Raw genomic sequence first — 13,221 nt, forward strand, 5'->3', positions numbered from 1 at the left:
TGTTTACATTAACAATCATGTAGTTTACTAGCCTTCATTAACTTCATCACGTTCCAAACTAAGGAGAAAAAGCAGTCTATAAAAAAACTCACCAAAGCGTGGGTCAAGTCGCGGGTCAAGCCAGGATGTGGTTTTGTTCTTGTGGTTGATGTAGTAAATTTCTCCTTCTGATGTAATCGCTTGTTCCCAGCCATCAGGGAGAGGACCTGAGGGGTGACAAGCAAAAGACATGTTAGAGATGCTGGTGGTTAGCTCAATATTCACAGTCCTCTTTGCTGCCATAATTGCACATATTACAGTCAATGCTTTACTGTAGTACATAATTGGGTGTAATTACAGTATATTATAGAGATGTCAGAGATGCTCTTTAAGTAGGGCTGTAGGATATCATACAAACATTAAGCTAAAACAAGCCTGGATGAGGGAAAAACAAAACAATTAGCAGAAGGGAGTGTAATAAATCCTCATTCACAAAAAACAAACAAGCTTTTTCTATTTTTTTTTTTTGTACCTCCAGTTTACAAGACAGAGCAGTCCTGATTTAAACACACAGAGACTTCATCTGTAGGTTCTGTAATCTGTGAGTCACGGAGCTCCCAAACATGTCAGACAGGACCTGTCACGTTCTACCCCTGTCTTACCTCACCTAGGGCAAATTCCAACTGCATGGACAGAATTGAGGTACATAGAGTCTCAGTGACATGTAAGAACTAGACTAGGCTGCTCCTGAGTGAACGTTACACAAAGTGAGAAAATGCACAGAAATAATCTGAAGGAAAGTTTCATTCTGCACCAAAAAGAACACAGCAAGGTGCAATAATTTTTTGCTCACTGTCTTCATTAAAGAAAGTCAACATTTACATACCACTGGCTGGAGTCATGAGGTTCTGTTGCTGCACCGGTACAGTACTAGGCGGGGCAGCCTGGTTCATCTGGAGCAGGGCTTTGCGAGGATCCTGCCAAGTAGTGGTTTGATCGATGTGGCTGTAAGAACACAACAAGGTGAGCACAACGTTAGTCTGAAAATTTGCGTCAATGCATCCAGTAATCAAGAGTGAGTTCAAAACCAGGGACAAAATACTGGGTCATGTACAGGAACTGATGACTCATAAGAGTCTCACCAAGCTCTTTGATAAAAGCTCTGGATCTGACTCCTGATTTCTGTGAACCATGACTTACAGGAAGCCAAACTCAGCTGTCTGCTTGGACTCACTCTGGAGCCGCAACACAACAAAGATTCACACAAGGCTTTTCATTCTTTGTTTGGATTAAGTCAGATGTTTGCACTATTATTCACTTGAGGCTTGGTGTCATGAATCAGAGTGAAACTGAAGAAACTGAACCTTGTAAAAATAAAAAATAAAAACAAAAAATAAAAACAACTTTTTTTAGGCTCCTATAAGTCAGCTAGACACGCCTTTTTAAAAACGTCCAAGATGCTATGATTGGTTTCAAAAACAACGATTGTAATGTTAGACAAAGTTGCTCCATCTATTTTACAGCTTGTCTCTGCCGGGACAGGAGTGGGGGAGCGGGGGGGAAGGGGGGCATTGTGTTGCATTCTGTGAAGGCATTGATAATTAGTGCTTTGTTGGTACTTGTTGCTTGATTAAGATGGAAAGCTAATACAGGAAGCCCTCCTCTCCCGAGCAGGACCCTCTCTATTGAGGGAGGGTCAGTCCCAGGGCTCAACGCAGGGGGTCCTTTTTCCTGGAAGTGGCTCGGACACTGTGGAGTGTCAGGGGCTTTAACAATCTGGCGCCACATTTACAAAGCTTTCACCTGCTTGACAAAGGCACAGACTGAGCTACGACCTAAAACCCCGCTATTCACTTGTTCTTTTTTTTTGTTTTTTTAAAACATCCCCTTTAAAAGGGACCCCCTCACCTCAAACAAGCTAGCTGCACAATCCGGGAGCTCGTTTATGGAACAACACAACTCTTAAATGTATACTGTATCTGAATTAATTGATTTATTATGATAACAAAAATAAAACTTTAAGTTGAAGTGGGCTTTATCAAAACTCAGGGATCTATTTTTTGTACCCTGCAAGAAGCATGTGTTCTTCCGCCAACTGTGATCCTTTACATCTCACTGTTAATTTGATCCCAAAACGCCATTAGCCCAGATTTTGGAACAGCTGGCTGAAGTGAGAGATTCAGAGTTTCTCTTGGCCTCTGCGGTAATCCCAGCCTGCCTGTCTGCGCTCTGTCCCAGGCCAGAGAGCGAGAGGGCCTGACTCAGCACTCCCCCCCCCACCCTCTCTACACAATGCAACCCATTTTGAAGCCCCCTCTTGTTTATGCTTTAGTGATCAAAGGAGCTGCCAAATCCCCTACCAAACCCTCCCCCCAGCCCTCACACACACACACACAGACACACAGACACACACACTCACACTCTCACACACACAAACACCACAAACCAAGCAAAATAGCTGGAACTGCTCAGATTGGTGGGGCCCCTTGAGAAAGAGGGGTCACAGGGAGCGGGGTGAGACAACTAAAGAAAAGAAAAAAAAAAAAAAAGAGAGAAAGAGGAAAAAAAACATCTACGGAAGCAATCCCTCTGAATTCCATTGGCTGCATGAGTTGCTGTGGTCTTGTTACACTCAGAGCGTCCGCCCTCCCCCCTTTTTCTGCCTCCTTCCCACTCTGGAAACTATGACATTTATTATTGAGGGAGGGGAGAACAGGGGAGGAGACTGGGAGAGGAGCACTGGGATAAGGGAAGGGAGGGCTTATCGTAAATAAGAGGCCTGCACATCCTGGTACACCAAAACCCGACAGAAATGCTACAGCTAGAAAACACTGATGGAGATAAACAACCTCCAAGATCTCTGATTATAGAATATTCTACTCTCCAGCCTGAACTTGAGTTTCTTTCAGCTCTGATTAAAGTCAAATATTGAATTTTCTATCAGACCCTAGCTTAAAGGGGGCTCACTTCTGCAGCTCAAATCAATCAAAACAGATGTAAACAAAGGTTCAGTTCTAAACAGAGGAGACAGAGATGAGCACGTGATAAAAATCCCTGCACTGTTAGAGCTTCCAAGTCAGTGCAGCACTGTATTCAAAGAGCCCTGCGTGTGGGAACTCAACAGATCTGGTAAATAAGTTACCAAGAGCCTGTAATTTATCACCAGGTTTTGAAACAGAAAGATAATCCATTCACTCAACCTGCCTCCCCGAACGCTATATGGTCAGGGCTATACGCCGCTTCCTGTAGAGGCAAAACATTAAACAAAACAATGTCATGGCAACTGTTGGGACGGCTGGAGGCCACCAGTTGCTGTTAGGAATTGCTGATGATCTGCAACCTCGGCAGTCACAACTGCTCGGTGTTGTCTTTACATGTCTCTGACACCACAGCGAGCTCAGCAGGATGGTCAGCTCACCCTCCCCCCCCCCCAAAAAAAAACCCAGGGGCAGGGCCGTGGACATGAAGCAGACTGGTTGTGGGTCAGGACATATGTAGAGTAATGTGTTTACAATCTGAAACACATAAAACTGTGTTCACATGATTGAATTCTTAAGCCTGACTGTTTGATAGTTTTCTAAAGAGTTGCTGTCCAAACTCAAACGTCAAATATTGAGATGAGTCTTCAATTGAGAACTTTTTTTGTGTGTTTCTGCATAACTGTGGCCTCGGTCAGCTAGACTTCATGATGGTTACAAACTGAGAACATTGAGAATTGAGGTTACATTACTCCTGGCATTACAAATGTATGCTAGAGCTGAGGGAACAAGCTAAAACCTGCAGAACACCTGATAGGAACATTGGGCGAAAACCATGAGAAAAAAAAACATTACAATCCATTATTTTGCTTCAATCTGATGTTTCCTGCACTGTTGTGAACCTTTAGAAACAAAATAAGACCCATTATTAACTCCTTCTGAGGAGACAAGCTTCTATAAATGGCCAGGTAATACAGTGTGGTTCAAACATGACCCATTATCAAGTGGGATGCCTGCAGCGTTGTGCTTTACTTGCTAATTTCTGCCCAGGCTGTCATCATGGTCGACTGTGGCTTAGCTGAGCACAGAGTAGGACTCTTGATCCACCCAGGCACTTGACATCTCCTTGACTGATAGCCCAATTATCAAGGTGGCATTTATTGTGCCAGTGTTATTTATAATGTGTCTTGCTGAGAAAGAGGGGAGGGGGGGACCTTTCGAGTAAAGACTAAACTTGACTTTGCTGAAATGATTTGCTGTCCAACCTTCTTGTTCACCTCATGAGGAAAATCCTCCCTGTCAACTTTCAGGATTTAAGACAGGACTTCTCCATCAGTAGTAAAATGTAAATCCAGGAAACTACCTCTGACACACTTTTTTTCCCCCCAGCTAAACAGACAAGCAAAGAAAGGTTAAACACTGTTACAGAGATCCAAGAGGAGAAAACTGAATGCTGCACTTGTTTCATGAACTCATCTGATTTCAGTATGACAAACTTCCTCACACACAGATGGCCCTTTTCACCCATGAAGAGCTGCGGTGTTTACAACTTGCTTTGAGGAAAACATCTCATCCAAAAGTAAGTTGTTGTCTGGTCTACACGTCTCCAAACAAGCTCTGCCAATACAGAACATCCAAACTCGATTTGGGGCCAATTGGTTTGGTCGACTGTTCATTTCCACTGAAATCGTCTCCCTTCAAACCCAGACGTCAGAAGCTTAATCTCACTCGTGTTAAAACAGGGGAGTGCAGCTATGTGGGAGTGCAGCAATGATGAAACACGCCCCACAGCTGAGTTGTCAAATGTTAAAAATGGGATCCTCAGGCCACAGTGGCTCCACCCAGGGAGTATATGCTCGGAAGGTGGTTGCAGCAGATGGCTGAAAAGCGCACTGAGGGAGGCCAGATGTAATCAGGCTTCTCAGATGAGGATGACCACCTCCACTGTGTTCGACTGGCTGCCTCTCTATCAGCAGGACATCATCAAGAGAGATTATTGGGGCAACCTCTGTGACCCCATTGTGTCTTTAAATTTCCCTTTGAAGGAGGGAGTAAGTACCATCATACTTCCTAATGAAACAGCTAATTCACAGACACACTGCAGCTAGTTTCACAGACTCAATGAAAAGTTGAATTTATTAGTGTTATTTTAGGGATAGTCATGTGACATACAGTCACTCCTGAGAGGTTGCTTCTTTTGACAACACAACATGAATGATGGATTAAATTAATGAGCAGACTCCAGACCACACTTGTTATTAAAGATGTATCAGCTTGAATCAATTAACCATTATTGGATTAATGGTTAATTAAAGGATGGATTCCTGTTTTGCATGTAACATTAAAGCAGTGTGATACACAGGTATGCACTGACAACACATTCACAAAGTGTTCCTTGATGTTGTTATGCTGTGGGTTGCGTCATTTAAGGGACCTCTTAACCCTACCTGAGAGAGCCCACTTCTCAGATACTACATCTCTGTGGAGATGCCCTCCCTGACAGTGGAGGCATTGATGTCTGGGACAGAGGTGTTGCATCAAGACTTTGGTAAACACTAAGCCTGACTTTCTCACAGTCCCATTTGTGTACTGATCTGGCCCCCAGTTGAACAGGAAGGGCCTTGTCTGTGTGTGGTCAATAAACCAAAAGTTTGTCAAACAAAAAGTTGCTCCAAATGAGGGCTTCACGCAGGCTTACTGCCCAGGCTTCCCAGCACCATTTGGGATTGACCGGGAGGCGTCAGTTTATAGCAGCTTAGTATGAAATCCAGTTTGAGGATTCATTCCCTCAGGATTAAACAAATAAGGGTAATCACTGACGCATACAAGATTCAGGTATCTTTGATTTCCTGTAGGTTTTAAGATGTTTATTATGAAATCAGCGCTCACTGAGGATAAAACTAAATTAAAGTTTAGTCAATGCACGGACCAATCAGGATACAGGGTGACAACAAATGGCTTTACTTCAATGGCCGTGTCATTTAAAGCTCTAGGGGTGTTGTATATAATATGGAATAGTCTCAGTCTTGCAAGATTTAAAGGGACTGTAAATACTTTCAAAGTATCTTTCTTCACTAGTGTTGGGGTTCTAAAAAAAAAGATCTAGTCTTTTTAGTTTTACAAGCTGAATATTGATAAAAAGGCAAAATCACTTGCTGGAAATCCCCACATAATCTTGTAATCCAAATCAGGACTAACACAGATATCTAAAAAGCATAAGCTCCAAGATAACACTTTGATCTTCCCGGCTCTAAAAGCGTCTGTCTTTGACTTGTGTTTAGTGCAACAGATGTTCAGGAAACCTCAGATAGTGTACGACTTCAGTCAGACAAGATATCAGGCTCAGTCTCATGTTCCCAGAAGTGTGACGCTTCACTGTGTTAAAAAACACACAGACACCGTTATTGATTTGATTGATCTGGATCACTGTTTAGTCAAATATGGAGGAGGTGCAAATCAAACGTTCTGGTCGTGGGAAACTGGGCTCATCAAAACAGTTTAAAATCCAATTGAGAAAAGACAAAAGTGTCCATCAACACACAGCTCTACCTGCCCCTTAGGGCAGACAATAGCTGCTCCCCCAAAGCTTTCCTCTGCTTAAGGCTGACTTCCCACGGACTAAAAGCTCATTCAAAGCTGCATTTAATAAGCACCCGGAAACGGTGATTACCCCTCCTAGTTCACCGGTGTGTCTAAATTAGAAACCTTCATTAGTTTATGACCCAGCCCATGAGACTGGGCCCTGCCCCCGTCTCAGCACCAAGCAAGGTGACCCAACCTCCCTGCCCCTGCTGTCATAAATCAAAGGCCAGAGCAAACTGCTGGAAGAAAGAAGAGGAAAGGTCAACAGACTTTGTTGACAATCTCCCTGTTTTCTCTCAGTGTTAGGTTTTTGTTTTTATAATGTACCAATGTAGAAACAAAGCTCATGCATGCCTCCTATTTCTATTTGGGCCTCAACTATCAAATATTTGAACCCTCTATAAGACTATTTTATTAACTTATTAGAACATTGTGATTAACATTACACCTTGAAATGCAATGAGCTTGATATCCAAATGTTTGTGCATCTTCAACACACTGTAAAATCAGGCGGTTGTGGCTTCAGTGTAAAAGGTGTAGTGACAGCTGAACTTCTCCCCTGCAGCAGACTTGCAAAGTAAAAACTTCTTGAGATACCAACGCTACACTACCAACATTAGCTTAATGTTTAAGATGTGAGGAACAAGGTAAAACAAAAGAAAGCCGCTGCCTCTTTCAGCACCATCTTTTAACTTCATGTCAACTATTTGTCTATTTTGGGACGCCTCACATGAGTCTCAACAGGCCTGTGGTCTGAATAAAGATCACTGTTTCACTGCCGGGACAAAGGGAGGGCCGGAGTTTCTCTTGGCCCCTCTTCTAGGCTTCTCCACATGGCTGCCATTTAACTCCATTGATACAAAAGAGGCACCATCACAACGCCACAGCTCCATTCATACCAAGCGGAGCCCAGCTTTAAAGGGAATGGGACATCGCCATCTGAGCGCCACTGTGACTCATGAAGTCATGTAAAAGTGAACACAACCAGGAGGAGAAACTCACTCTTTAAAAAAAAAAAAAACTTTCCCCCCCCTGACTTGATTTATCTCTAAGAACAACAGCAGTCACCTGAGTGAAATGTGAGCCCCCACTCTCTGCAGAGTCTGTGACTGACTCCCCACCCCCACCCGTCCACCCACACACACACACACACTCGGCTTCACTCCTCCTCTGCAACACGTCTCGCTCAGACTACTCCTGTTTATAAATAGGGGAGTGTCTTTAAGCAGCAGCTCTGCTGAGGCCGGCTGTGCTCCAGATCAAATATCTGAACTTTGATGTGCACTGTATGAAGATGTCTCCTCGAGTTTTCCTTGCTTTCACACAGACACTGTGTACTACTCTTCCTGTAGTTGTGTAACAAATCACAGATACTCAACTGCTTGTCCAAGATTGGTTTTACTTTACAAGAGCAAGATGTTTAGTTTAAGACTTTTAACACATATGAGTAAAGAACATTTATATGAATGTTTACCTTTTACAAATACAGACCAGCAGCTTACATTCAGGGCTCAGATTAAATAATATGTCCTAAAAGCCATAAATATGACTATACAGTTCTTTGTTTATCAAAAGTTATTAAGCCTTATTCAAGGATATGAGGAATACTGTGTTTGATTTAGTCAGAGCCTTTCATTCTCTGCATCTGTCTTTTTCAACTATAGGTTATACAAGGCTAAAGTTAACTTTGGACAATCACATTAAGTTAAGAAAATTGCTTCCTTGTGTCTCAAGTCACTCGCTCAGACACTTTTTGAAAGAGCTGCACTGATCATCATGGGAGAGTCTACAGGAATAGTGTTTTCTCTGTCCGCTCTCTTTTCGTACAATTTTAGAAGAACCTCGTCAAACTGGACCAGATGTCCTCCAGATGTGAGACCTGAGAACATCTGGTGCTCAAAGCTCTTTTTTGAGGCTGAAGTTAATTTGAGGCTATCATGTCCATCTGAACCCGTGTCAGAGAGTCAAAGTGAGATCAGCTTGCCTTTAATAGGAACACGTTGAAGACTTTTACTTTCAATTCCACCAAAACATGAGCAGCCTTAACTTTACAAAAGGCTGATTATTGTTACATAAGGTTGTCACTTTTGCAATTATTAAATCAATTTTCACAAAGCTATAGAGAATGGAGGCATTTAAAACAAATAAATAAAAAAGAAAGCACTAAAGAATAAAAACAAAGCTTAAACAATCCAATAAGTTACTTTCCTGTAGCACGCCCAGAGGGTCCGGTCTACCTGCTACCTATCTGAAAGACTTTACTCTGGAACTTAGATGTGGAAGAGATCTGCTTGTTGGCGGATGAGTTTTGCAGAGCTGTCTGTCCTTTGCTGTCTGCGGAGCTACAAAGATCCATTGTTTCTACTGAAACCTGAGACGGACAAAAAGGAGCACTACATACAGCAGCAGCCTCTTAAAGACGTCTCTTGTTTGCAGAGGACACCAAACTTAATAACCTACAATTTCCACTATTGCAATTGTCTCTTTTTTAGTACATTGACCACCATTGTGCACTGTAGCTGATGTCCAAATTATTACAAGCATTATATACATGTTGTAATAAATTGAGCTGCAGTATCCCAACTCAAGACTGCTCCTCTGGTATCTTGGACTTGTCTGGGCCATGACTGAAGCTATAATTTCCCCTTTCATATTAAAATGATAAAAGTGGTTATATCACTCTTAACCATTCATTATTTTTGGAACTTACATTAACACCACAAAGTTACAGGTTCCTCTATGGACGCTTTAGTACAAGATAACACTTGTTGCTGGAATTACTTACTTGAGAAAGTATCTCTGGCCAGAGGGAGTCTTGGCCATTTCCCACCCTGGAGGCAGGGGCACGTCATCAGGAATCTCGTAGGAAGATTGACGGAGATGTTGAGGGGAGCCAGCTGCTGGGGGCATGCCAGACAGGGAGCCAGCAGGAACTCCCAACTGCAGGGAAGCTGGGGATGAGTGGGCTCGGATATGTTGGGGTGTGAGTGCTCCGCCGCTCCCAGCATCAGTACTGGCCTGTGTTGGAAGTGAAGCAAAACATTAGGATTTCTCTACTGAAGTTTCATCTTGAAGATTTTGTCAGAGTATCTCTCAGTGATAGACTTTAAAATTCACTTACTTAAGTCTTGAAAATGTGAAATGTGAAAAATGATAGCTTTAAACACAAGACACCCCTTTCACTAATGTGTAATAAATGCTGTTTTTCGTGGGTATTTTTTAAGTCACTTTATTCTAAGTAACATAAATAACTTAATTTTAACACTAGTGTCTGAAGCCACATGCATTGTTGTGATGTCTATAACCCTGACATTACATTTAATGTATTCCTCATACATTTGAATCACTCTAAAGGTTTATGAGAACATTCCCCCCCTTTTGTTGTGTATTTGTTTATAAGTTTGAGGAGGAGGAGGTTAAGTCAGAGCCTTGGAGGATTGGGGGAACCCAGGCCTGACATATGAGAGCGCAGGCTCGCAGCACAGCAACGCATGCGCACTGATGACAAACTCCAAAGACCACAAGCAACAGTTGTGGGGGATGTTAGGGGGAGGGGGTAAATAGGACTAATTCAACCATCATATGATTTCTGATTAGAAATCATTTGTAAAGCAAACTAATCAGGTTGAGAGACTCTTTCTAAATATTTACACCTCAGATAAAGTTTTGATTTATAACATCTGCACCTAAATAATCCAAACAAAACACATAGGCCTACACTTATGTGCAACTTCTGGTAAAGCCAATCTGACAACTCACTTAAGGCATGATAATATGACTCTTATGTCTCTGCAGATACATCATTTTTGCAGAATTAAAGGCCAACATTTGAGGCCAGCAAAATGTTTTGAGGATATTTAAGTCACCCTAACTTTTTCCTCATATATGCCACATGGCCTTTTTTTAATAAGTGATTATTATTGTTGCTGAGATGTTCACTTTCATCCTATTTTAGCTTGTTGAGAATTCCAATCTTAAATGTTCTACTTTAAACAAGTGAAACTTGTTGCAGCTGATTGTTGATAAACTTTGTAAGTGTTGTAGAAGTTATTCTGCATTTCAGGATGTGGCATCGAATAGTCTTTCATGAACAGAGGTGACATCAGGGCTAAAAAAGATATCAAGATAAGAGAAAAACTCTGATGTGACTTTCTAAGTGGTGAAGTCTACTGTAGGCCTGAGCCCCCCACAGGATGGGCCTTACTTCAGCCGTGATTTCTGGGAAAGGGGCAGGGGAGAGACAGGGCGGGCTTACTTGTCTGGAGTGGGACTTTGGTTCGGGAGGCTTGAAGAAAGAGTCTGGCAGCTTCCTCATCCTCATGGGTACTGAAGGGGGTACAATAGTGTTCTTCGGGTTCATCACGGCGTTAAAAAGCGCCTCCAGGTCGGTCTCAGAGTCGCCCCGTACGTGGACGATCTGGTGTCCGGCAGGAGGTTGGTGCTGGCTCGGATCCATTGTGCCAAAAACTGTCAGCAAACTTCTGGAGTCCGAAAATGTCTCGATGAGAAAAAGTTACACAAAAAAAAAGAAGAAGTTTGAAGCAATCCAAACTTTTTTTTCCCCCCTTTCAGCCGGAAATCGGGAAATAACACCGACACTCAGAAAAAGTTCTCCCGAGTCATTCCAGAGTGGAACAAGGTCGTTACTTTGTAATCTTCCAAAGTGTGTTAGCTGTCCAAATCAGCAGAGAGAGACAGCGTTGGGCTGTTGTTTTCCGCAAGCATACTTGTCAATGTAACAAAGCGCATATCTACTCCACACTGGAATCTATGTTGTCGTCCTGGCCCCAACTTTACAAAACACACACACACAAAAAAAAGGTAGCCACAAAAGAGGAAAAACAACACACGCTCGGTGGGAAAAGTCCGACACTTTCTGTGTTTCTGAAAGTGTTTTAAAAGAATCCTTAAAAGAAAAGATTCAGAGTGCGTACCATCAAATCTCCGCAGCTCACTTTCTAGAAAAAAAAACTTTTGCTCCAGTCGGATCTAAACTTTGGGCAGGACATCAAACTTTATGACTCATGGGATGTCTGCTCCAGAGGCGGGGCTTGGCTTTAATTGGGACAAGAGTCTTTAAAGGTACAGTCAGTGTAACCCAGGGGCCCGGGACGCTTCAGGGGCCTGGAAATGTTTCTATTTTACTCAGTTTTCCTCTATAAAATACAACATTAACATTAATTTCGTTTATTTAAAGTAGTGAAAATAGACCAGATATAGTCCAAGTAATAATAGTAACACATTTTAACAGCCCCCATGTCACAAAATAAACGTTTTATTGCTGATGTAATAATTTATTACGCACAGTCATTCTTGCACATTTATTAGAAATTCATAAAAACAATTATTATTATTATAAACAATTATTTAATTAAGGTATTACTTAACCCAGGGTCCCGGGACGCTTTCAGGGGCCTGGAAATGTTTCTATTTATAAGTTTTCCTCTATAAAATACAACATTAACATTCAGTTTGATTACTTAAAGTAGTCAAAATAGACCAGATATAGTCCAAGTAATAGTTAAAAACTTTAACAGCCCCCATGTCACAAAATAACTTTTATATTGCTGATATAATAATTTATTATGTACAGTCATTCTTGCACATTTATTAGAAATTCATAAAAACAATGATTTAATTAAGGTATTACTTATTTTCAGTACAACAACACCCCTGCTGATCCCCAATTTTACAGCTGGAGCCCACATGGGAAAACATTTATTTTTTTATAGCTCATTTACTACCCAAAATGTAGAAGTGTGCTAAATAAACAAAGTGCAAACACCTTTCACAAATTCAACTTTGCAGCCCCATAAAAAAATACATATATAAAATACAACTTAACATTCAGTTCGTTTACTTAAAGTAATGAAATAGACCATATATAGTCCAAGTAGTAATTGTTGTTATTTTAATTATTTTAATCATTATTATCTAAACCATTGTTTTAACATGTATTTATTTATCTTATTTATTTCTTGTGTTCATCAGATCTCATTAACTCTACCTTATTCTTAACTTTTCTTTCCACTCTTACTTGTTTTATTAATTTTACTGTACTGATTTTCTTTTATTTTTCAAGTTTTTTTTTTTTAATCATGCCTTTTATAATTTTACCATTGCTGTTGTTTTCTTACTGTCTGTTACTCTGTGAAGCACGTTGGGCTGCCTGCTTTAATGTATGAAAGGTGCTTTATAAATAAATAAAGTTGAGTTGAGTTGAGAATAGTTAAACATTTTAACAGCCCCAATGTCACAAAATAACTTTTTTTTATTGATGATATAATAATTTATTACGCACAGTCATTCTTGCACATTTATTAGAAATTCACAAAAGCAATTATTTAATTAAGGTATTACTTATTTTCAGTACAACAACAACCCCTGCTCATCCCCAATTTTACAGCTTGAACCCACTTGGAAAAACATTTAATTTATTATAGCTCATTTGCTACCCATAATGTAGAAGTGTGCTAAATAAACTTACTTACATACATACTTTTATACACACATACTTTTTTACACCTTGCGCACATTGCTTGTTACTGGTCCACTTTTGTTCTATTTATGTTTATATGTCTGTGTGTATATGTTCCTGTTGGTGCCTCTTGGTCAGGTCATGTTTGTAAATGAGAACTGGTTCTCAAACATTGTTACCTGGTAAAATAAAGGTCTAATAAAA

General features: G+C 41.0%; 1 protein-coding gene across 1 annotated transcript in view; it reads right to left on the reverse strand.

Annotated features, from left to right (window-relative positions):
• The window catches only part of yap1 (Yes1 associated transcriptional regulator), a 24,907-nt gene extending 13,369 nt beyond the window's left edge, over window positions 1–11,538 (reverse strand). Inside the window, exons 1-4 of the mRNA XM_034701534.1 lie at window positions 10,795–11,538; window positions 9,325–9,557; window positions 866–984; window positions 93–206 (exon numbers count right to left, since the gene is read on the reverse strand). Coding sequence (XP_034557425.1) covers window positions 93–206; window positions 866–984; window positions 9,325–9,557; window positions 10,795–10,995 — 667 coding nt within the window. The 5' untranslated portion in view covers window positions 10,996–11,538. The remainder of the gene's footprint in view (window positions 1–92; window positions 207–865; window positions 985–9,324; window positions 9,558–10,794) is intronic.
• Between the last annotated feature and the right edge of the window lie 1,683 nt (window positions 11,539–13,221).

This window comes from Notolabrus celidotus, chromosome 14 (genome assembly GCF_009762535.1).
Source record: "Notolabrus celidotus isolate fNotCel1 chromosome 14, fNotCel1.pri, whole genome shotgun sequence".
Classification (NCBI taxonomy): Eukaryota; Metazoa; Chordata; class Actinopteri; order Labriformes; family Labridae; genus Notolabrus; species Notolabrus celidotus.